General features: G+C 39.0%; 1 protein-coding gene across 2 annotated transcripts; it reads left to right on the top strand.

Annotated features, from left to right (window-relative positions):
• The first annotated feature begins 384 nt into the window (after nt 1–384).
• On the top strand, nt 385–13,551 carry exo1 (exonuclease 1). 2 transcript variants are annotated; one of them, XM_020647837.3, is made up of 14 exons: nt 385–492; nt 2,381–2,555; nt 2,656–2,775; nt 3,845–3,968; nt 4,191–4,328; nt 4,465–4,677; nt 4,955–5,142; nt 5,280–5,382; nt 5,469–5,685; nt 6,236–6,422; nt 7,887–8,436; nt 8,627–8,716; nt 11,071–11,249; nt 13,296–13,551. In XM_020647837.3, exons 2-14 carry the CDS (start codon nt 2,395–2,397, stop codon nt 13,405–13,407), a joined length of 2,382 nt encoding a protein of 793 aa, XP_020503493.2. In that variant the 5' UTR covers nt 385–492; nt 2,381–2,394; the 3' UTR covers nt 13,408–13,551. The 2 variants fall into 2 exon arrangements, with proteins under 2 accessions (XP_020503493.2, XP_065815908.1); XM_065959836.1 differs by having other exon boundaries at nt 442–492; nt 2,365–2,555.
• The last annotated feature ends 11,203 nt before the right edge of the window (nt 13,552–24,754 follow it).

The raw sequence follows: 24,754 nt of genomic DNA, 5'->3' as shown, positions 1-24,754 counted from the left end.
TTGAAAACATCATTTTGTAATAATGATGTGTTAACTTCAATTCACAGCTAGTGAACACCAATTCAAAATCTATATATTTTAAGGAATTGGCCCTACTACAAAATGAGACAGCCCAAACTTGACTCATAAATAGGTTATACTTGATGCATACTTGATGCCACGTATCGATACTTTCACAGTTAAAGTGATAATTTAATTCACATATTTATTTGGGATACGAGTTTGCTGGCAGACGCCGGAATAAGAACCGGAGTGTCGCGTTTCATAGAGAGGCGAGGGAGGGGAACAGCAGCAATGTAAACATGTGAACGGATGTCCAGAATATGTTTAGGAGCGCTCCCTCTGTTCTTCCGGAAACTCCGCAGTCTCTCGATCCAGCTGGCCAATCACAGCAGCTCATACTGAATCACGTCTTTTGCCGCTAAAACCAAACTCGCTTCGGCTGCTACACTGACAAGCTGCTAGGCTGTGGATGAAAGCTTCAGGAAAGAAGTAAGTGTAAACATACATTTTCTGTTTTTCTGTCTCGACCAGTGTGTTTATGTTATACACAGACACGAACAACGGCTGCAGCCACCGTTAGTAAGCGTTATGTTAGTGAGGAAAGTGTCTACTGGGATGTGTGTCTGTCTACTGGGATGTGTGTCTGTCTACTGGGATCTGTGTCTGTCTACTGGGATGTGTGTCCGTCTACTGGGATCTGTGTCTGTCTACTGGGATGTGTGTCCGTCTACTGGGATGTGTGTCCGTCTACTGGGATGTGTGTCTATCTTACTTCTCACATTGGTTGATAAAAACTTTCTGCACTGTATTCAAAAGAAAACACGATATTATCATCATATCATCATATACTGTCTGTATTGTATGTAGAGATTACTAGTGCTTTCCACAAACATCCAAATGAACGTCACCTTGTTTATGGACAAACAGACACGGCTCCTACTGTATAACTGACCTGACCACATTTGTTTTTCTTATACTTTTGTTTAACGTTAAATTCTGCCGACTGCTGATGGCCAAGCAAGTCTTCATTCACCAGAAATCTCAAATGCGACTTTTGTATTGTGTTAGCTAGCATTAGCTACCCTAAGCCTTTTCTTACGTATTTGTTGACGTAAACCTGAAACCAGTTTACTTGATGTTTAGTTTGCAGCAGCATGGCTATCTGATATTATAGTCTACATACAGGGTCAGGTAGAAAGCTGTAAGACCAGATCTTGGCCCATGTTAGTAATCCAGGTGGAAGAGTAATCTGCACATCTTCACGCAAAGAGCTTGTGTGTGCAAAAGAGATGTAGACAGACAGATGGATAGATACTGTAATGATGCTGAGGAAAATCAGACAGATCAAAAGATGCTCAGCGTATCTGTTACATTGTCAACTCAACCAATGGGTCAGTTTAATGAAAGATATATGAACATATATTCAAGTAAAGATTAATAAGTATTTATCCAGCATATCTTACCCTTCTTAGCATTATAACAATGCTTAAACCAGTCTTTATTCAAATCAGTCTTGAAAACTGTTTCCAGTCTAACAAATGCATACTATAAAATAGTCAGTTATCATAAAAAAATATAGTTCTTCAGTTTTATTAGCATCAACATTTGCAGAAGTAATCAATTAAAGCAACACAATCCAAAGATGTGGGGTAAGGAGAGAGGAAAATGAAGACTGTCAAATAAGTGACAATTAAGTCAAGAGAACAAGGGATGCAAAGTCATAAAAGGCATACATTACCTTCTATATCAGAAAGAGGAAGCACCATAAGTTGACAGATGACAAGCTTATTATCAATAGAAATAATGCACCAGGCCAGTAGGGGGCCCCCGAGGGCTGATAATCTTTAAACCACAGCAGTGACTTTAAATGTGCAAAGTTTGAAATTACAGTAGGAAACCTCCCTAAGGGGCCCCTATCTGACAGCACTCACTTATATAATAGGAAATAACTGAAGGATGCACGTCTAGAGACACTTTAATAACATAACTTCCACTAAAAATGTTGTTTTCGTGTTATTTATAACATAATAGGGATGAACACTGTTTCGAGGGGCCCCTTGTGATTTTTGCCTTGGGTCCAAACAAACTCTAGAATCTCTACTGCATAGCATGTGTAGTAATGAAGATCTTTTAGTCGTTTTGTGACTTCAGCAGTTTTGAAGGAAGGTGTCCGATCTATTTGAAGAGACAGAGTGTCTTACTTAAAAAGTAGTGACTCAAACATGGATCTCATTGTTTGCTCAGAAGGGCATAACACCAGAAATAATTATTTGATTTACTCTGTCAAAATATTTAACAAGTCATAGCAATGAGTTTGAAGAATGGCCGATTGCTTTCCTGTTTTTTTTTGTACAATTAAAGAATCTGTGTGACTCAGATCAGCTGCTCAAAATGGGAATCACTGGACTGCTGCAGTTCATCAAAGATGCAGGAGAGCCCATCAGTGTAAAGAAATACAAAGGCCAGACTGTGGCTGTGGACACGTACTGCTGGCTGCATAAAGGAGCATTTTCATGTGCTGAGAAGCTCGCTAAAGGAGAACCAACTGACCAGTAAGCATTTATGGTTTTCAAAAAAAGAAATATGTTTAAATAAGTTTCTTTGATTGAAAGTTCAATATTTATATTGACATTTTAATTCGTCCCATCCTAGGTACGTGTGGTACTGCATGAAATTTGTGGACATGCTGTTGAACTTCAGTGTCAAACCCATATTGGTGTTTGATGGACGTAATTTACCTTCCAAACATGAAGTGGAAAAATCGCGCAGAGAGTGAGTATTTACCTTGACCTTGATTGTATATGATACGCAGCATCCATAAAAGCATATTGTCTACGACCTCACAAGTTACCAAATGCTTTAAAGGGACGTCTATGATACAATAAAATAAGAACAGGTTTGTCTTTCAGACATTTTCCTCCAAAGAAGCAGTCTGCACCTTCATCAGGCTGTGACAAACTGTGATCAGTGCTTTGGTGACATGCAGTTACTGCTCCAGAGCTTGATGTACTTTTGCATTTCACGCATAAACACTCATGACAGATAAAAGTTACACAGAGGCTTCACGCTGGCCGGTTTGTCATTATAGATTATATATGACCTTTTTTCCTGCATGCATTCAACAAATCTCTTTGGAATCTGAACTGTAGGTTTGATATTACAGAGAATTTCATGGCGTTGCCATGGAAGCTGTGCTAGACATGTTTATCTGACATTTTGGAGAGAAGATACTATAAAGGATTGAGTTGTAATATAAGTAGCATCACCTGTTTTCAGCTGCTATCTGAAGTAACGTGTTGGAAGATGTGGGTGAATGTCGATTGAGTTTCACACAACGTATCAGGAATGATGTCTCATTCAAGGACACAATTCCTGGACACAACAATACTAAGACTGAAGTTGGGATAACAAGAGGGTAAAGCAATTATTGACTACAAGATCACTCAAACAGGAAAACAAATCTCTGTGCAGAAAATGGTTCCATAACAGAATTAATTAATGTTACCTTATCTCCCACAGAGATAATGACACTGTGCCAAACACAACAATCCAGTGTTTCTCAGTAACAAACAGGCTCAGACAAAGCTTTGTTCCTCTGAAGGACTGCATTCCAAAACAGCAACATTGACTCACTGTTTATGTGTGAAGGTGCAAACAGGAATGCATCCACCTGTAGACAGAAGACAACAGAGCTTGCTATCATCAGCAAGGAAGCTGAGCTGTATCTGTGTTATGAGCCTCCGTTTTGTTTCTCACTTTGTTTTAAAATGGGACTTTAGCTTATCTTCTAATGATCATTTGTAATGAATCTAATCGGTGGTTTCTTTTATGTGCTCTGCAGACGCAGAGAAACCAACCTTCAGAAAGGCCGACAGCTGCTGCGGGAAGGAAAACTGTCTGAGGCCAGAGACTGTTTTACCCGCTGTGTTAACATTACCCCAGCCATGGCTCATAACCTAATAAAGGTGAAGACTTATTTTCTCCTGCCAGATGTATAGGAGAGCCTTAATTCTGAGGCTTCTCCCAAAGAGTAACCATTGTACACAATTAATAATACGCTTTCAATTTAAAAACACAGATCATTTTGTTCTGTTTGTTTGTTCTGTGTTAGTTTATTTCTGATTACATTCTAGAGTACTGGTGAAAATGTTTTGTGTTTCAGTAATTCATGTTTTATATTGAGCCAGGTTGCCAGGGCACGAGGGGTGGACTGCGTCGTGGCTCCATATGAAGCGGATGCTCAGTTAGCTTACCTCACTAAGTCCGGTCTGGCCCAGGCTGTCATTACAGAAGACTCTGACCTGCTGGCTTTTGGCTGCAAAAAGGTACCAAGTCAAAACTTTCCTGTCCACCTGCGTACATGTATAACACCTGCAGGAGCCCTGATTGTTCTATGAAGATGGTTAGTCATGTTTTTAAACCCATTTGAATGTTCTACACTCTTTTGTTACAACCTTGTAGGTAATCCTCAAAATGGACAAGGAGGGTAACGGCCTGGAGATAGACCAAGGTAACCTGGGCCGCTGCCGCCCTCTGGGGAACATTTTCACAGAAGAGAAGTTTCGTCACATGTGCATCCTCTCTGGCTGCGATTATCTGGCCTCACTGCACGGCATCGGCCTGGGCAAGGCCTGCAAGCTGCTGCGGCTGGCCAAAGACCCTGATATCCTCAAGGTTAGACTGTTAAGTTGATGTGTGAGGCTGAGAGACGACCAATTTTTACCACTGAGTCACAGCTACCCCTTGATGAGCTCCACAGTTATTTGTAATTTTTATAGATCCTCATGCTAGAGCAGTCATGTTCGAATAGGGCTTCATGCAGGAAAACAAACCAAAGTGTTATATTTAGTGTAGGTAATCAATTAAAGTACACACAGTTCATAACAAGTACAAACTTTTTTTGACACAATCACTAGTATTTTTTGACAAGATGCACTTGTTGTCCTGTCAGGTGATCAGAAAGATGGGCCAGTACCTGAAGATGAGTCTTGTTGTCCCTGACGAGTACATTGAGGGATTCATCAGAGCCAACAACACCTTCCTCTACCAGCTGGTGTTTGATCCAGTCGGGAGGAAAGTCATCCCCCTAAACCCGTACCCAGAGCACATCGACCCAGCAACCCTCAGCTACGCTGGAGTGTATCCTCCTGTCCTGAAACACACCTGTCAAAGTGTCACCTTTGTAAACATGAAGTGTCACCCTTGGTTGATTTATGTTAAAGAAGTTCCTCTTAATGACTTGCACACTATTTTATCCTTGAGTTTATTAAATTCAGTAACCTAGGAGATGAAAAAGGCTTGCAGATGGCCATGGGCAACGTTGACATCAACACATTGAAGAAAATAGACGACTTCAACCCAGACAAACCTATGCAACAGGTATCTGATCAAAAGATTAACAGAGTTCTGATGAGCAAAGTCGAGTGTCAAATTTTAGATGAAAAACTTTTAAAATGTTGTTTCAGGCTTCTAAGCCCCGCAGTCACAGCTGGAACAGATCACCAGCTTCCACCAGGTCAAGTATCTGGAGCAAAGGCTTCAAGCCTGGATCTGCTGCCCCACCACAGTCTGCTGCTGCCTCCCCTGACACGCCTCCCTCCACCAGGGGGAAGGAGAGAGTCGTCAGCCTGGACGGTCTGAGGCTGCCCTGCAGAGAGCTGCAGGTGAAGAGACCACGGGAAGGTGCGCTGTTTACATACAACGTTTGGATCTCTTCTTATTTTATACTACAAATGCATCTATGTTACCCTGTCAGTAAACAGATCCTCCACTGCACAGACCTCATGATAAGAAAGGGTTGTGCTATGGAACTGTTTACTAACAAGGTTTCCAAATCTAGATTTAGAGATCTCCCTGTGTATGAGTGTTTTTTTCTTTGTTTTTGTTTTTTTCAGTTTCTCATCTTGAAAAGATGCAGTATAAAGTTATTTACAGTTTTAGTGAAGTGTAAAGATAAACTAGATTTAAACTGTGCTGCAGCTTCAGTTTTGAAGAAGAAAGAATTGGTTTTAGATTTGAAGCGAAACAGGTAAACACATCAGAAGGTTTTAAACATCATGTCCTCTTCTGTAGAAGAAACAGATCCTCCTCAGGTACTTTATCTTTATCTACTTTATGAGTCGCTACCAATCAATATTTATTATATCACCAAGCCGAATGAAAAATAAAGTTCAAAGCAGTGATAGCAGGCTTTAATATCAATCAGAGCGTCCTTTCTGTTTGTCGTCCATAGACTCTGGTATATCAGACCAGGATGTGCTTCAGCAGTACTCTGCCTTCAGTCCCAAGAGATCCAGGTCAGAAAAGCAGCCAGACAAGCCGACATCGACCAGTCAGCCCCGTCCACGCAACCGCTTTGCCACCCTGCTGCAGAGGAGAAACCAGGAAACTGAGGAGGATGGAGACGGCACATGCAGCAGGTAACATCACAGAAATCAGTCTCTTCTGCTTGTCAGCTTCTTATCAGACACGTTTTTGTCAAATCTGGAGACAAATGTTCACTATGAAGCACTGTCAAGCAAACAACACAAACATTTACCGTATAATGTTTAACAAACTCACAGACCTTAATGTCTAAGACTACATTCAGTTATTATCTGACTGAATTGTTGTCGATTCCAATTTTGGTTTATTTAAATAAGCTCAGGATAAAAAATGTAATTTCATAATAAGGCAGACAGAACAAAAGGGAAAATAAAGTATCACAATGATAACTTGTTTGACTCGGGAGGGAAATGACACGATGCCTGATGCAGAATCTGGAGTCCATCCGCAGGTAATTGAAGATTCTGTAATTAAAAAAAGCTGACAGTTTGTAACTACACTTCGATTAAAAGAAAGTAGAAATGTATTGTTCATTTAATGCTTTCAAAAAGGACAGCAAGAGTCAAAATAAGATTCTGTAACTACCGCTCATTATAAATACTCCTCCCCAAAAAAGAGTGAAAATGTGACGCAGCAGTTGCAGTAGATGAAATCATTTTGATAATGTTTCAAGAAATATATTTTTTATAGCACTGAGGGAATGCTAATTTCAAAATCATGCTAGTGTTTGAAAATTACCAACCCTGCCTTTAATTTAGAGCAGGAAGAAATAAGCTGCAAGGACAAGGTACAGAGAAAATAAAGGACAGTAATAGAGGAAAACTAAATAAAACATTTTGAAATAATCAAATAAAAAACATCAACAACAACATTTAACAAGTTAAATAAAGCTTTAGTCATGAGGTGAAGTCAAGTCATGGTTTGCCTAGTTTAGCAAAAAGACTGGAATCACATAAAAGCGAGCCTGGCGCTGCCCGCAGTGTGAAAAATAAACATGATGTAAATATTTTGAAGACGTGTGTTCTAGTGAGTACTCTTGATGCTGCCAAAATACTAAATCTAAACGGCTAAACCAAAATCCAGCAGATGGTACAACATAATTAATAATCCTCAGTAGTCTCCTCTGTTTGAGGCTTTAGAGATCTTCTCTCCCTCTAATGCCATCGCTGCCATTATACATCGTCTTCAAGATCTTCAACAAGTCCAGTTGCCTTTGAATCAAACTTTGAACTTATATTAGGTGACAAAAAATACATCATGTGTGGCTTTTAATAAGAAAAAGAGATGCAATGTTTAATGAGTAACCATACAAGATCAAAATAAATTAAGTAGAACTGCTATTGGTGAAGGAGGAAGATGCTTTGGCATTTTTCCAGACAGTTGAATGAAAGTAATCGTAAATTTACTTCAGTCTCATTTCTTGCATGAGTTTAGTGTATCATTGCATCCTTATTTTGGTATATTTTTTGTATTAGCTTTTTTTTGCAATAGTCCAGCACCTGTAGAACACAATAAGGTTAATGCTGTGTTCTAATGTGTTTATTTATTACAACTTGTAGATTCTTCAGCAGTTCGACTTCAGCAGACTGTGTGAGCACTAAGAAGTCCACTCAGCAGGATTCACATCAGGATGTGGAGCCCAGATCTTTGAGTCCTACTCAGGACGAGTCTCCCGGCACCAAGGCCGATGATAGCGATGCCCCTGATGTTTCATCTGTTGACACCCCCAGTCCCCCTCAGTCACCAAACACCACGTCTCCCAGTTCAGCCAGTCAGGGCCTCAGGTTGTTTAACTGGACAAGCAGCTCCCCCTCGACAGAAAGATCGAGAACACCTAAGTCCACCTCAGGCCTGGGTGCCCTGCAGCAGTTTCAGTATAAAAAGGAGACGTTTATGTCGTCCACAAAGACACGCAGCTCTATTGCAGATCCACCACCGCGCCTGTCATCCACTGAGGAAAACCAAAAGAACAATGATGACCTCACAGACTCCCCCCCTTCCCAGGACAGTGCATACTTCTCACAGTCCCAGCCTCACATCACTTCCTGTCCCAAAGAGGAGGTCCCCACCTACAGCTTCCCCACCTCCCACCAGGAGGATGCTGCATGTGTAGGTTCTTTACTGATCTCCAACACCCTCATATTTTTCTCTGCACATCTTGTGGTTGGGTTGCCAGTCACACATACATCATCATTATCATCATCATCAGAGTTTCCTGGATCACTAGTAGGTGTGATGAGAGCTATTTCTGGTTATATGGCTTTTTGATCTTTTATGTGTCTCTCTTGTCCTTCCCCAGGATATGAATTCAAGCAAAGATCCAGAGAGTGAACAAAGTCCCACACACTCACCAGTAGTAGAAATGAAACCCAGCATGATGAGATCAAAGGTGAGATGTTTCCTTTGCAGCGTTTTAATTCTGCTTTTTATTGTAGGGCTATTCAACTTCAATGGCAAGAGAGTGCCACAATGAAAAACCACACACAAGCCACTCAGAACATTTAGTCAATTAGCGACTACAAAGCGCGAACACTTGAAGTAAAATGTTAAAAGATCAAGAAAATAAAGTTAACAAAAATAAAATTAATAAATATTAACTGACATTAACCTTAAATATTGTTTTGGGTCTTTTGCCTTTATTAGATGAGACAGGGAATGTAGGGAGGAGAGAGTGGGGGATGACATGCAGCAAAAGGCCGAGGTAGGATTCAAACCCACAGCAGCTGCAGTGAGGACTGTAGTCTCTATACATGGGACGTGCAACCTAACCGCTAGGCTATCCGGTGCCCCCAGAAGACACTTTTGTGGCAAAAGTTTGGCACTTTTTTTAAAATCACAGTATTTTTATATCACACTATTACTCCTACTTTATCATCTAGTTTTTATGTATTTTCCTCATCAAACTTTGATCAGCTCTGATTGCTCCACTTCTACCCACACACCACACATCTGTTTGCCATCTCTTGACACCACACACCAGCTGGCCCCACCCAACTCTTTCAGCCACTGCCTCCATCAACAGCAGGTTTCATTGAATCACCTAAAACACAACTTGGGTTTGAATTCTGCTGAGCCTGACTGTAAAAGGCCTGATTTTGTTTAGGTGGCGTTTAGAGATCACAAATCTCACGGCTCAGATCACAGATTTTGTGTCAGGGATTTGGTTGTTTTTCGATTTGGTCCCCAAAAAAAAGGCCTTTTATAAAATAATGTTGTGGTCATTTCTGTAACACAAACTTGAAACTGGTGGAAAAGTGACAACAAACAGATTGACGTTTTTCAGGTTGAACACACCATATTGCAGATGGAATTTGAGTTTAAATTAGAAGTGAACTGTCAACATCCATCTGACACAGAGTGTGCTCCAGTTTTTCATGTGTCTGCTTTTATACACAATCATCAAAATAACAGTGACATCTGTGAGCTGTTCATCACTTCCTCTCCAACATGCCTCCTTCTTTGTCCGGTCGTCACTAAATATATATGGACATGTGTGAAGGTCTAACTACTACAAGTCTCTTTGACTCTAACACTCCCACGATGTCAAAGTATCTGTGGCATGAACTCCGCTGTTTACTCATTATTTTCTCAGTTGTTTATATTGTGCATGATATTTATGCATGATTTACTCCTCAGTCAGTCATGATTATAACCACAATGCATCTCAAGTAGTGTACAGCATCCTCTATATACTCATTGCTACAATGCCAATAGTTATACACATTCACATAAACCTGGAGTCCCTATTTGTTTATTTATTTGTTTATGTCTATTTATTTATTTAGACTGTGCTTTTAAAAAAAATCAGGCTGTTCTATAAAAAATGCTGCATTGTTTCAACAACAGTTATTGTTACCTCCAACTAAGTCATCAGCATTTCTTCATCTCTATCTGTCTGCATCTTTCTGCATCTCCCTCTATCCCCTCACAACCCTGACACATGTCTGCTCATCATGAGTCTGCTTCTGCTCGAGGTTTCTGCGTGTTTAAAGGACGTTTTTTCATTGCCACTGTAACTTTGACAAATGTTGCATCATGGATTCATGTTAGGTCTTTGAAAATAATACAGCAAAGAGTACGGTCTAGACCGGCTATTTTAAAAAGTGACTTGAGATAATGTTTGTTATGAATTGGCGCTATATAAATAAAGATTGCTTCATTCATTAATTACAAAGACAAAACAGAAATCATTTTGTGATAACACGTTTACTGGAATCGTTTTCTTGTATGAGCTGTGACAATGTTGAACATGAGGCACACACACCTTTCATTTAGCAGATGTGATATGTGCGACTGTGCAGAAATAATAATTAAATGCTGAATTGGGACACCAAATATACTTGAGCACCTGTTAACAGTCTGTGTGGGGAACACTGGATGTTCATCTTGCAAACACTTCAGCCTGATGCAGGCAGCATCGCATGGGTCATGGAAAGATGAAAAACGTGTGTCCCACAGGCTGTTAGTTCAATATTCCTGTTTTAAATGGAGCAAGGCATCCCAGATTGTTTTTTGAGTGAGTAGAGCAGGCTGTTGTCTGTCTGTCTTGAAGAGCCACAAACACCCTAGATAATTTCCTTTAGTTTAGTTCTTGACAGCATGGGATATTTAATGCTTCATGAGGGTTTTTTTCTTTCCCATGAAACCAAACGATAATAAAATATCTTGCCACTTTTAATAGCAGCAGGTGTTCACTGTCTTCAGTGTTTAAATCTCTTTTATACATGTTCTTTCTCTTTCCAGGTTTCAGGTCTGTCCAAACCAAAGTCCAGCAGCCAGGGTCAAGCAGCCAAAGTGGGGATGTTGGGCCCAGCCAGGGCCAGCGGTCTGAGGAAGAAGAAAAACTCCTCCACCAACAATGAGAACAGCCCTGGTGTCCAGGCCACAATCAGCAGCCTGTGGAAGAATTTCAGCTTCAAAAAGTAAAAAGAAAAGTACTTAAGCTACTTTGTAAATGATACAATATTTGAATGTAATTCTAATCCCTTTGATTGCAGTGGTAAAGTGTCACATGTATACATTTCTGTTCTCTGTGGATGAAATGACAGGATAGTGACTCTCAGGTTCCCACATTAAATCTAGTTAGTTTGTAACTTAAGTGGTGTCATTGTTGGTTGCACCACAGAGACTTAAGAGTCATCTTACCTAGTAGAGCATAACAAACCAAAATATTGTGGCAGAATTGACATTTAAACTTAATCTGACCAATCAGTGAAAGCACATTCTCAAAGCAGTGTTTGTTACAGTGTTACCTCTCGTGTCTGATCGTCTCTGAACAGACTAACAGTTGAAAATAACCTACATAAAACAGCTGTGACACACAGTGAAGAAAATAAGCTTTACCATTACCGGTAGGTGATAACTAAAGCCAACACCTTTAATCTACAGCTAGTGTAAAATATCATCAAGTGACATCAATTGGTGAAATCATTAATCCCAACATAAGGTAATTTAACAGCACTCTGTTATTGGTACAAAACAAAGTCATCATACATTTCTAAGAGATGTAATCTCTATTCCAGAGAACTCACTTAGCACCAGGTAAAAACATCTGCTCCTCCTCATCCTCCAAGTTATCCAGCCGTTCAAAACAAATCATAGAGGGTCATATTTTCCTGAGGGTGTTAAACCTACAAGGTGTAAGATTTAAGTTGTTACTTCTGTCTAAATTGGAATTATCTCATCTTGGAATTATCTCAACATTTTAAATGTTTGTAAAGCTTAAAGGAAGAATGTGCGACTCTTTGATCCAGGAGATATCGCCCTTGAGCAACAGCACTAAACCAAAACAAACTGCTGTTTGGCGACACCTCCTCCATACTGAAGCCTCCGCTCTCCTACAGTGACACACCTCCAACCCCTCTCCACTCGCGTTCACATGAAGGAGTTATGAATTGTAAAGCACCATAATTAAGCTCCATTAAGAGCAAACTGTGTACAAAATTGTACTTTGCTCGAGCTTAAACTCAATTCAATTCATCAATTCAAAAAACTTTATTTGTCCCCGGGGGGTAATTCAAACTGCCTGTGTCCTGCATTGTTGTGTTAGCACGCTAATGTTAGCACACTTTGGTTAACTCAGCCTCATATTGCACCTCGATTGACACAGAATGACCGTGATCTAAATACACTTAGGTGACATCCAAATAAGCACTGAGTATGTTACACACACAAGGCCGTCCTGTCCATGTAAACACGATGTAAACACGATGTAAACACGATGTAAACACGATTCAGACAACAATACATCTGGCAGGACTCTGACTCACACTTCTCACTCTTAGTAGATCCAGTAGATCCTGTAACTTGTGCAACCCAGTGTAGAGCTGCATCTGTGACAGCAGCACTGTTATTGCCCAATCTCAATCTAGTATTCAACCATCAGTTTAAAAAAGATCTATAGAGCAGTTAAAAACCTTAAATACTGGAAGGCCCTTCTCTTTGACATTTCCTTTGTCTTTTATTTTGTTTAGATTTTAAGTGCACAGGGTCAAGTGCTCCAATTAACTGTTTGACCTCTGACCTTCTAACTGTTAGGTGGCCTAGAACAAAATCAAATGACCAACTACTTAGATTTATAAGAAAAGCTGGCTTGCTTTTTTGTACAGTTGACAAAGTGAGACATCTGTTTTTTTTTCCAATAATTTCTTTTAACTAATTTCTATTATGTCCTCTGCAAGATGTGTTGTTTCGGTGGTCACCGACATTTTCAGTTCCAGTATTTTCTCTTAGGTAGAAACAAATAAATACATTTCTTGTCACCTTATTCAACCTGTTAATCACACCAGAAGAATTAAAAGCTTAGCTGAAGCAGAAACAGGATTGTTCACATTGTTAAAAAAAACAAAAAACATTGTCGAAGCAGGGAGGAGAAATCGGTTTAGGCCTCAGACATCTGGCTGTGATTGCTGGGAGTGACACGGTTTGTAATAGAACTGCTATCATACCACTTCTTTTGTGTTTTTCAGAGATTCTCAAAAGATGACTCCCTTGTCAAAAGGAAAGCCCATGTCTCCAGTCAAAGATAACCTGCTGGCCAGCTCCCCTCAGACGGACATAAACGTAATAACCAGCTTCTGATCCATATTCTGAATGTCTCCCACAGTGCTGAGTACGCCCTGTGTGGGACTGAAGCTTTTAAACATACCATGTATGTCCAGGATTTCTCGCTAACGTGTATGTATTTTTTTTTGTGTAGTTTTAAATAAAGATACTCTGAGTTGAGCCAATCCTGTTTGTGTTGTTTGTGAGTTTCTGAACTGAACTCAAGTTATTTAAAGTGAGGTTGCGTCACATCTTCTTTCTTTTGTCTGTTGCTTCAACGCTGCAGTCAAAGAATGTGTCACCTAGTAAAAATGCACAATGCATACTTGAGTGTTTACTGAAAATGCTCGACCTGCATGCATGCTGAGGAATGTGGAGATAAGACGGCTAGCTTCCCTCTGTCTCCAGAACAGTGTTGAGTTTTTACACCTGTCAGCCTGAGTGAACGCTTCTTGTCAGGAAAGGATCCGTTCTTTCATTTTACCAACATCAGACTGATTGTGTTCTTGTGTTTTTTATTAAGATAAATATCTCCTCAGGTCGTTTCTTTGCAATCTGTTTGTAGTTTCTGTTTATCTACCTCTCCAAAATGAAAATATACTTTTTTTTCTTTAATACTTTTTTGCAGCTTCTCTCCAATTCTGTAAATAGTCCTCCTACCACTCTGATAACAAAGCTGCTCTTGCAATGAAATGGAGAATAACTTTTAGTTCTACTGTTTATAATTCTAGTTTCTCCATATGACTTAATGTTTAACTGTTGTTCACCAGCATTCTGCACACAGACAAGAATACATTTTTGGAGAGGAATGTTACACATATGATCAATTTATTTTTATTTAAGCATTTAAACATAAAGTGTCTAAATATTCCTGAATCACCTCCGATTCTGACTGTTCAACACAAGGAGTGTTCATGTGAAGGAAACAGCCCGCTTGTAGGATGACAGTCTTTGAACATACAAACCAAACACTAGGCCATCGGCGCACCTGAGACTGTTTTCAATATGACAACCACCAAAATATGGTTTCATCATACCTCTTCAGAAACCAATGGGTGACGTCCCTGATACTGTGTCCATGTTTTATATTGTCTGTGATTATAACACAAGCTTTTCTAGGGGACACTGACAAATGCAGAGGAAAAAAAACATTTACAAAATATTTTAACAAGATACAGTGCAGAAGGAGCTACCCTAAATAATGTTAAAATATCACTAAATTAAAAAAAACACATAAGACAGAAAATTATATAACAAATATGTAAGAAATAAATGATTAAACTGTAAAGCAGTAACAATGACAAACAAACCAAGAGCAGAACATGTTTGTCAATGTGAGTGTGTGTGTGTGAGATCTGTTTTAACACATGTAGAGAAACCAGAGCAAAAATACTACTAATAACTATGTACAAGTGATTCAGATAAACTATAGATACATGGATAATGAGTAGCTAATGAAGAGCAGCTGAATGTAGTTGTGGTGTTATTAAAGGTGGCCTTCGATCATTTGTGTAAGAAAATAAACTACATTGTTTTCCAGCTTCACTTTCCCGTGGTCCACATGTATTTTGGATACTTGCTGTGCTAGTGTTAGTCGTGTTTATTAGCCTACCATTTCAAATAACCTTACAACCACTATAATAAACCGAGCTTTGTCTTTTATTTCAGTAATGGTTGCTGTAGTGTAGAGATGTTATCAAAGAAGACGGATGTCTACAAAGTGAGTTTTATTACATTAGTCATTCCAGCATGTTGCTGTGGGGCTGAATACCTCAGATAATCCGGATACCTGGCATGCTTCAGTCAAAATTTCAGCTGGGCTGATTTATTGCACAAGAGCTAATGACTGCCTTAACCTTGATACGCTTTCAAGTTAAGACACTATCTACAACACCAAACTTTTTAAGGACAAGAGACAAATGAGCTTTAAGAGTACAATTTTGTTTCAGCATTCTGCCTGTAAACAAATGATCACGACATAAAAATACAGGGCACAAGAAGTGAGTGAATGAACAGTAACTCCTTGTGAACAGTATTCACAAGGAGATTTAACTTTCTTTTGGTCGTAATTCAAAGCTTCGAGAACACATCAAAACATTTTTGATTCTGCTCAGTTATTTGAGGTTATCAACTTGATGAGCTCCACCTAAAATTGTGTGGCTGCAATTAGAATAGGAGTGATAATTGTTGGGACGGGCATTAGGCCGCAGGTAGACAGTCAGCAGGTGTGAAACTGAAAAAGGAACATGCATTTAAAAACCGGTCACAGGTGACAAGTTCAATGAAGAAATTCTTGGCCATCTGGGACCCCATTTCTTGCCCACTTGGACAAAGCTGACATGGGGTGAAAACTCACCTTGTTACCTCCACAGACCTCTTCTTAGAAACTCAATATAAAGCATATTTGAGTGTACTGAATGACTGGAAGCTATCTAAGAAAATTCAATTGACTTTCCATATATTTTATCATCATTATTCTTTAATGTACATGTTTGAGCCACATTTGTTTGTTTGAATTCTTGTCTGTTCTTGTATTATTTGTATTATGCACAAAAACTAAAAACTATAAAAAAGCAGATCACGGGTTCTCCTGTTGGAACCTATACATTTAAAAATGTATTTAAAAAAAACATATTTGTTCATCCTTTACACATGGTCTTTCACCGCATTCTCTGTTGAACACATTACACGAGCAGAGACTGTATCAAGACTCGTATCTCTGCCTGACACACTGTTGGTACAACTAAATCTAAGTCAAACAATGCACAATCTGTAATACAGCCATAAGTACATCATTATATAACATTTACAGGCTGAAAAGGACAACACATGACACATTTCCCCAAGGCAGTTTTTTTTTGCTATATTTTTTCAATTCTTTGGTGAAAACTCAAATCAAGGTGCACAGATCTGTGGGAATCACAGCTGCCTGCAAGAAATGTGTTTTCTTGAGAGCTACTCTGTACACTTAAAATCTGATCAGTATGATGCAAGCTGTAAGCTGTTGTAGGTTGGTTGACGGCTCCAATAATGACAAGGCCTGCCCTAAACTTACTTTAATGCTTCTTCAGACTGTAAGAAACAAACTCTTATATTCACAAGGGATCACATTTTTAAATTTATATTACTGTCCTGAATGCTGAACATGTGGGTTGATTGGAGCTCTCACATGCCAGCTTATCATAAACTTGCTTGCATCCAGTTTGTGTCATTCAGGCCTTGTGTTTGGTTATTACAAATGTACCAATGTCATGTTGAGTAAAGTCTAATATGGTCTGCTCATACGGAGTCTGTCTTGAGCACAGGTTTGTTAATCTGAAGTCCACAAAAAAAGTGTTAAAGAATGTATTGAATCATTTTACTTCTCAAGTAAAACGAATATGTGACATTCTTTCCATCTTCTAATGACACCCTCGTGGAAGGAAGTTATCTTTACCACATCCTCATAGTCAGATGGGGGGAGGGGTTGCACAAATGTGTCATTATAAGGTCATACAGTATTATAGTTTTGGTCAAACGTATGCACTGGCTTTATTACAGTTGCCTGTCGCTATACAAAACAAGGCAGACTTGATGTTTGTTTTTCACCTTAAATCACCATATCAGGGACATGGTGTCAAACCTTCACTAGTCCTGTTTGATCAAATGATTCACTGTTTAGAAATGAGTGTTGTGTTTGGTAATTGTATCCTCACTAAATACTAAATATGTCCTCACCATAGGACATATTTAGTTAAGTGATTCACTGGATGACCTCTCTATTTGCAGGGAGTGTCGGTGAGTTGTAAGTACTTAAAAAAAAGTTATATTTAATGGTTTTTCAGAATCCTGAACGGTTTTGTCATAAATAGGATAAAGGATTCAATAACAATGTTTCTCTAAATTATTTCATCTTTATTATTTCATGTTTTTTAAATTGTAATTATACCATGGCACATTAAAAACACTCTTAAAGTCTTTATGTGCGATTTTTCCCACTTAAATGTAATATAAATCAAGTATATCCTCTGAAAATAACTCTGTGAGTCATGACTGTCTACAATGAGTGTAACACCCGAGTCCCACTGTCTGTGATGTTTTCAGAGTTTTCAGAGTCCTATCTTCAGTTTGTTTACATCACCAGGACGGCCGGCTGACTCCTCCCCTCACGTATAAAAGTTTTTTAATTGAGGGACTAGAGAAAAGAAGAATAACATACTGTACTCACTGTTTAACTGTGTTTCTAGATCACGCTCATTTCAGCTAAATTTACATGCAGTGTGAAGATACAAGCATAATAAAGATCGCTAGCATTAGCATGCTAACACAACAATACACCATGAGTTGTTTTGGTTGCATGCTGGTGCTCAAGGACGACATCTGCTGGATCAAAAAATCACATATAAAGCCTTTAAGCTTTGTGGTTGATGTTTCTTGTTGATTTTAAACTTGAGAGTCATACTAAATCTTTTAGTGTTTGGCCTTAGACCAGCAAAAACTAATCCACTATAATTTGTGATTACATCCATGCTTGTATGATTGTACAGCGATTTGAACCCATCTACAGAAGTATTAGACCCTCAGAGAACCACCCCACCCCCTCCACCCCCTCCACCCCCTCCAGCTGCTCAGCTTATGGGAAGTCAGTTGAGGTTGCAGAAAGATTGTGTTCAGTTTGCCTGGTGGGGTTCTAGTCCTGTATGGACATCAGACATCATGAGTTATTATCTTTCACAAACAAGCTGATCTATTCTCTCAAATTAAAATGAGAAGTTTCACATTAGTAATGCATTTGTAAAAAAGAAAGGAAAAGAGACAGAATAAAGAGGGAGGCTTTGGAAACAAATGCTATAGGGTTCCTAAAACCAGGCAACAAAGATGCCTTGAAACACAAGAAGAACATTGAAGCAGACAAGGAATGGTTACTCTAAAAAGACTCTCAAGAGTACCTTGAAGCAGATTTGAAAGAGTGTTTTTAAACATTTGAAACAGGAAACTTGAAATTGATGGAGAATTTTTTGTTACTTTGTGTGTCTATATGAGAAGAAAATGTACCTTTTGTATTTAATGTATGCATTTTATCAATATATAGAATCTGTTAAATGGGGATATGTTGTAGTTTTACGCGCACAATCATGTAGAATATTTTTTCAAAGCACTAAATGTTTTCTGATTAGGTCCTTTTTTTCTTCATAACGATTAAAATGGGAAGTTTTATGTCAATCCAAGATGTAAAAGTGCTCCATTCATTAGACATGTTCCACTGTCAACAGAAATAAATGAATGGGATATGTTGGCTACTTCCTCCAATTATGCTACTCTGTATGTTAACAGTAAATAAAAAACACAATGTCCCAGATATTCTTTGTTTGAGAAAGGACAGTTTAGAGAAGTGATGGATGCAGTGGCTCATTCAGCCCACGTTTTTTTTTTCAGAATCAACTGATGAACCAAACATGAGGTATGTAACCCTTGGCACATTTCAGGGTTGTAAATGAATGAGCATGCACTGTTAGTTTCAGTGCTAGCTTGGAAGCTGCATCTAGAGCTTCAGAAAGCTCCCGCTCCACATGCTTCACATGCCTTTCCTCACTATGGGTAGCTCTTAGCAGATAACACTGCTATGCAATAACCAGAATGACAATGTCTACTCCCCTACACATATTTACTACATCCCTCCACCCCTCATGCATGCTACAACTAAAGAGAGGCTGCAGAAAGACTAAATTAAGAATTTTGCTTTGAAACGAGAGGAAAGCCAGCTATGAAGGGAATGCTGCTGACTGACTAGAGAACTAAAACTTCTGCAGCAAAGCCTACAACAAAGTAGTTAAGACGACTGATGCAAACACAACATTTGAGCTGTTGTAACAGTGAAGGAGGTGTGGGGCATCTGTGTGTTTATGTGTACATCTTTGTTTCACAGTCCCCCGCCTGCTCCACACTCTTCCAAAGGTATTCATTAAAAGACACAAGTTTAGACCTGATTTTGAGGCAGCGGATGAAACATGAATCAAGGAGACTTTTTTTTCTCTCTTTCTAGAAAAAGCAGCCCTCAGCTACCAGGCGTGTATGAACAAAATCACGGCTAACCCCCTCACTACCTACACTGTAACTTTTGGGTCATTTGACAGCTTATGTGAGCAAATCTCGTCCTGTACTGTACCAAAGTCAAGAATGTTAGATTCAAATGGTATACGAGTAACCAGCCATTTTCCTCCATTGATGCTTGAACACTTTCATCAGAAATGTCTTTAAACCTACATGTCACACATTTCAGGTTAGGCTGAATGCAGAGCTAAAGTGGTATTTAAGTGGGCAGATTCATCTGTTGGGAATCAACCACAAGAAGAGAAACTATTGAAAGTAATTACAGTGAACTTCTATGAACAGTTATGAAGGCTTAAACACTGAAACAGGCAAGTGCAGCTGTTTAATATAGCCCTTGGATATTTTTCCACATTTGGTTTTGCTTGTTTAACAGGGTCATTTCAAATACTTCTGATACCTCAGTCTTAAGAGACATTTGCCAATATGGTCAAATAAATCTGAATTCATAAGAATATACGTCCAAAGTTTGATTAAGTGAGGTGGAAACTGGCACTCATACTACTGGAGACGACATCATTGATTTCAGGTCTTTGCTGGGGTGAATGCAAACGCATGAATTTAATCACTTTTTGACACTTATAGTCTGAAATATTCATAATAAAGAAACACGACAGACTACTAATCGAATCCAGAGGGAAATGTCAGGAAGTTTTGGAAATGTGGGGCTGAGTGGAGATCAGATAGAAGGGGATATATGGAGACAATTAGAGTGGAGAGTGTGTGCAAAGTTATAGATGTCGTAAAAATCTAAAAAGAAAATATAAAGCTCTGCAACGTAATGTAGCAAATATTTATCGGATTCACTAAAAAAACTTACAAGAAAGTCAAAAGTGTATAGAGATACAGTACTTGAGTGCAGGCCCGTCTGCAGAAATGTCTGGGCCCTCACAGGATATGATTTAAGTCAATGTATGCACATTTGATCAGTATGGTTAGCGCTAGCCTATAGGCTAACATTAGCTCTCTCTGCCTGGCTCCCATCAACCTTTGGAGCTGACTGAAATATGTTCTTGTTGGGGTCAAATGCCCTAGCCAGCTCCTCAGTTTCTTCTTCTTTCTCTTCTGGCATCCTGACTTAGTGCAAGTCCTGGAATGGCTTTTCTGACTGCGAAATAACTGGCATACCAGTTAAGTTTACTGGGCCTGCTTAGGTCGGTAACATTACAAATTAAAAGGGCTCATATCATAGCCAAATTTTACTGAAGCAACACTAAACAAAAGGTGTGCTTTAAGAGGTCATGGTGAGTATTTAGGTGTATAATAACATTTGGTCATTGTCGCTTAAAATTAGGATGGGCCATGTTTTTTTTTGCCAACCACCATTTTTGGGCTCTTCCCATGCTACAGGGGCCCCAGAAAGCTTTCCCCTTTGTCCCCCCCAATGGCAGAGTTACAGTACAGAACTTTCTGTAATTATGACATTATAAAAAAAAAAAAAAATTACAATTTGATGACAAATTTTAACTTAAAAGGTCAATGGTCAACTTCGCTTGGATCTTTTTAAACTTGAAAAAAAAACACCTTCATATTCATCATTGCAACCCAGAGTGATATTTCAAACACTCAGAGGGAATACCTTCAAGTTTCATACAAGCATCCTCTTTAAAAGTCCAATCCATTTACAATTACAGAGACGCTCTCTGGTATAATGTCCCAATATTAGTACTTTGACACTTGCAAAAAACTCCTAGTAAACTCCTGATATTTGCAGGAGGACCTGTATGTGTGAATGCAAACAGCCACATTTTGCAGTCTAACTTCTGGAGATTCTCCTGCCAGCCCCCTAGTAGTTTTTCTGCAGAAATTTGGATTGAGCTGATGTAAGAACGCAGCAGGAGTGTTCATTTATTACTCCCTGTGATCGATGTACGACAGAGGGTTATATGCATGCGTAGTCCGATCTCTGTGCATGTGGTTAAACGGGTGCATTTCATTTTTTGTTTGCCAGTGAAGTCATCTCCGTTTTTTTGTTCATATTTTGATTCTTTAAAACTATACATAGCATTGATATAAAGACAAATAATCCCATTATAGTGTTTTGTGTTTGGTTTACAATCTGATGTAAAGCACAAAGCATCACAAAGCCCCAATCCTTAATCATAATGAAAACATTGAGCAAGTGTTATCTTAATTATATTTAGGTAAATGGTAAATGGACTTGAGCTTATATAGCGCTTTGCTAGTCTTCCGACTACTCAAGGCGCTTTTACACATGATGTCACACCCACCCATTCACACCCTTTCACACACTGATGGTAGTGGTTGCTATGTAGTATCATCCATCAGAAGTAACTAATGCCATTCATACACCACCACCGAAGCAGTGGGAGCAATTCGGGGTTAAGTGTCTTGCCCAAGGACACATCGGACATGTTGCCTAGCTGGGGATCGAACCCTCTGGTTGAGAGGCGATGACTCTACCAACTGAGCCACTGTGGTCCATGTGTCTCAAAGTTTGTAGGCCAACCACTCCAGAGACTCTACGAATCAGCCTACTATAATAACATGTTAAGGCTGGCTAACAGCATTGTTTCTGACCTGAACTCACTCTGAACAGTGGATTTTAAAATGTACCATCAAACCTGAGAGACAGGGTCCCATGAGTCGCTGTGATGCAAGACACATTTCCAAACTTGCCTGACAATAAATTGTAATGAATGAATCAATCAATCAATCAATCAATGTAGCAGAAGTAACATCACTTTGTTTACTCACCACATTTGTAATTTTCTGTGTCTTTAATTAGAAATGTGGTATGATGTAAGTAAATAACGTTTCTAAGGACAAACACACCCCTCATTTTGAAAGTTTGTGCCTTAGAAGGAATCTTACACTAATGCAGGAGGCCAACTCCCATCATCTCTTCAACAGTTTCAATAGCTCATCGTTAAGCTATCACCTCACACAGGTAACACCCTTCTCAATCTGTCCTGCGCACAGTCATCACATTGTATTAATTGGTCTGATGGGTTGGGTAGTGAGTCATGCTGCATATCTTGGTAAGTATCCTGGTAACAAGAATGTTGAAGCGACATTATCGACGAAATGACTGAAATGCCTTACGTCAGAATGCGAGTATCTCATTAATAAAAGGGGAGTAGTATTTATTCCTTCACAGTCCTTTTTTTGAATCTGTAATGTATGTGCGCTGTTTTCTCCCTCCTATGTATATTCTGGTAATTCTGGTTCTCGATTTGTTATAATTAAAATTTAAAATTGTAATCTACTTATTAACATGTACAGCCACACATACAGCTGTCACATGAATACTGTTGTAATGAGCACTTTAATATCTCCCTGAAATTAAAAACAGAGTGAAGAATAAAATAAGGGTGTAAAGTAATAATACTTAGGTATCTTTAATTTGTGTTGTAGAGCGACAATTGAGAAAATGCATTTATGTCTATTAATCACAAGACTTAAGTCTGACACTCTCTCACATCTGAAGATTTTAAGTCGAAGACTGTAAGTTGTTGCAAAAACTTGGAATCTTACAAGGTCGCTTTTTGAAAGACTTCAACTTGATTCCTTCAGAGATTATTTTTCATTCTGTTCTACATTTATAACAAGGGAAACACATTATGTTGAAGCAGAAACAATGTGTGTGCAGCTGTCTGTCCCACAAGACAAAGCTGTCTTGTAAATGGTAAATGGATTTGAACTTGGATATCAATTTTCTAGTCTTCAGGCTCCTCAGAGCTTTTACACTTCTGGTCACACCTATATATTCACACCCATTCACACACTGATGGCAGAGGCTGCTTTGTAAAGGGATCATCAGAAATAACTAGTCACATGGATACACATTCATACTCCGCTGATGAAGCAGAGGGAGAAACTTGGGGTTAAGTGTCTTGCCAAAGGACACATCGGACATGTGGCTCGAGAGCTGGGTTTTCGAACCCCCAACTTTGTTCCAGATATAGGGAGCATAGAAACTGAATGCTGCTTCTCCATGTTTGGTTCAGACTCTGGGGACAGAGAGCAGACCTGTCCCAGACAACCTGTGATCTGGATGGTTCATAATTAATCAGAAGGTCATTAATGTATTTTGGCCCTAAACCTTTAAGTGCTTTATAAACCAGCAGCAGGATTTTAAAGTCTATTCTCTGACAGACTGGGAGCCAGTGTAAGGACCTCAGAACTGGACTGATGTGAACCATTTTCTTGGTCTTGGTGAGGACTCTAGCAGCAGCATTCTGGATCAGCTGCAGTTGTCTGACTGATGTTATAGACAGACCTGTAAAGACACTGTTGTAGTAATCAAGATGACTGAAGATAAAAGCATGGACAAGTTTTTCCAGGTCCTGCTGGGACATAAGTCCTCTAATTCTTGATATGTTCTTCAGGTGATAGTAGGCTGACTTTGTAATTGTCTTAATGTGGCTTTTAACATTGAGGTCTGAGTCCATCACTATGCCCAGATTTCTTGCCTGGTCTGTGGTTTTAAATCTTACTGACTGAAGCTGATTGCTGACTCTTAGTCGCTCCTCCTTTGCTCCAAAAACAACAACCTCAGTTTTGTCTTTGTTTAGCTGGAGAAATTTTTTGCACATTCACTCTATGCATTTACCCAGTGCTTTTATGGGACCATGGTTGCCTGGCGACATTGTGATATATATTTGTGTGTCGTCTGCGTAGTTATGATAACTTATTTTATTGCTTTTTATAATCTGAGCTAGTGGGAGCATGTAGACGTTAAGCAAAAGAGGCCCCAGGATGGAACCTTGGGGAACTCCACAAGTAACTTTTGTATTGTAAGCAAACCTGGCAACCTTCACAACACACCAGAATGGGCATGAGGCAACTGTCATGTTGACAATCATTCCAACAATAATACAGATATTATTATTTTGATGCTTAGGATAGTAGGAAAAAAATACTTTGATCAACAAGATGTACATGTTGAAGAACATTCTTGTTTTGTAATTTCAGAGCCCTCCTCTCCATTTTGTTCATTAAAGATTGCTTCTTAGTCCGAAAAATGACAAAGCAGAAAAAATAGAGATGAAACCAAACTTTTAGTTAAAAATGAACTTTTCATATCCTCAGAGACTCTTTTAAGGAATCAAAACAGACACTTGGGTGGATGATCATCTAATTCTTTGATCTGTGATTTGCCTAAATCTCTTCACAGTATCTTGACAAATGAATGAGACTTGTCAGTTCAGACTTGAGATTTGCTTGTGACATGTAATGTGTGACTTACTCCCACGTCTTGAGTAGCAATACTTTAATACAAAAATACTACATTAAAAAGTTTTATTTAAAGTTTAATGCAGGTTAGAGAAGC

This window comes from Labrus bergylta, chromosome 10, assembly GCF_963930695.1.
Source record: "Labrus bergylta chromosome 10, fLabBer1.1, whole genome shotgun sequence".
In the NCBI taxonomy this organism is placed as follows: Eukaryota; Metazoa; Chordata; class Actinopteri; order Labriformes; family Labridae; genus Labrus; species Labrus bergylta.
This window is presented reverse-complemented; position numbering and strand designations above follow the sequence as displayed.

Excerpts from the sequence above, each read along its gene's own strand:
- exo1 (XM_020647837.3), top strand. The coding sequence starts at position 2,395 with ATGGGAATCACTGGACTGCTGCAGTTCATCAAAGATGCAGGAGAGCCC. Across the intron at positions 5,383-5,468 it reads CAGACAAACCTATGCAACAG|GCTTCTAAGCCCCGCAGTCA; the intron begins GTATCTGATCAA and ends ATGTTGTTTCAG. Across the intron at positions 11,250-13,295 it reads AAGAATTTCAGCTTCAAAAA|AGATTCTCAAAAGATGACTC; the intron begins GTAAAAAGAAAA and ends TGTGTTTTTCAG.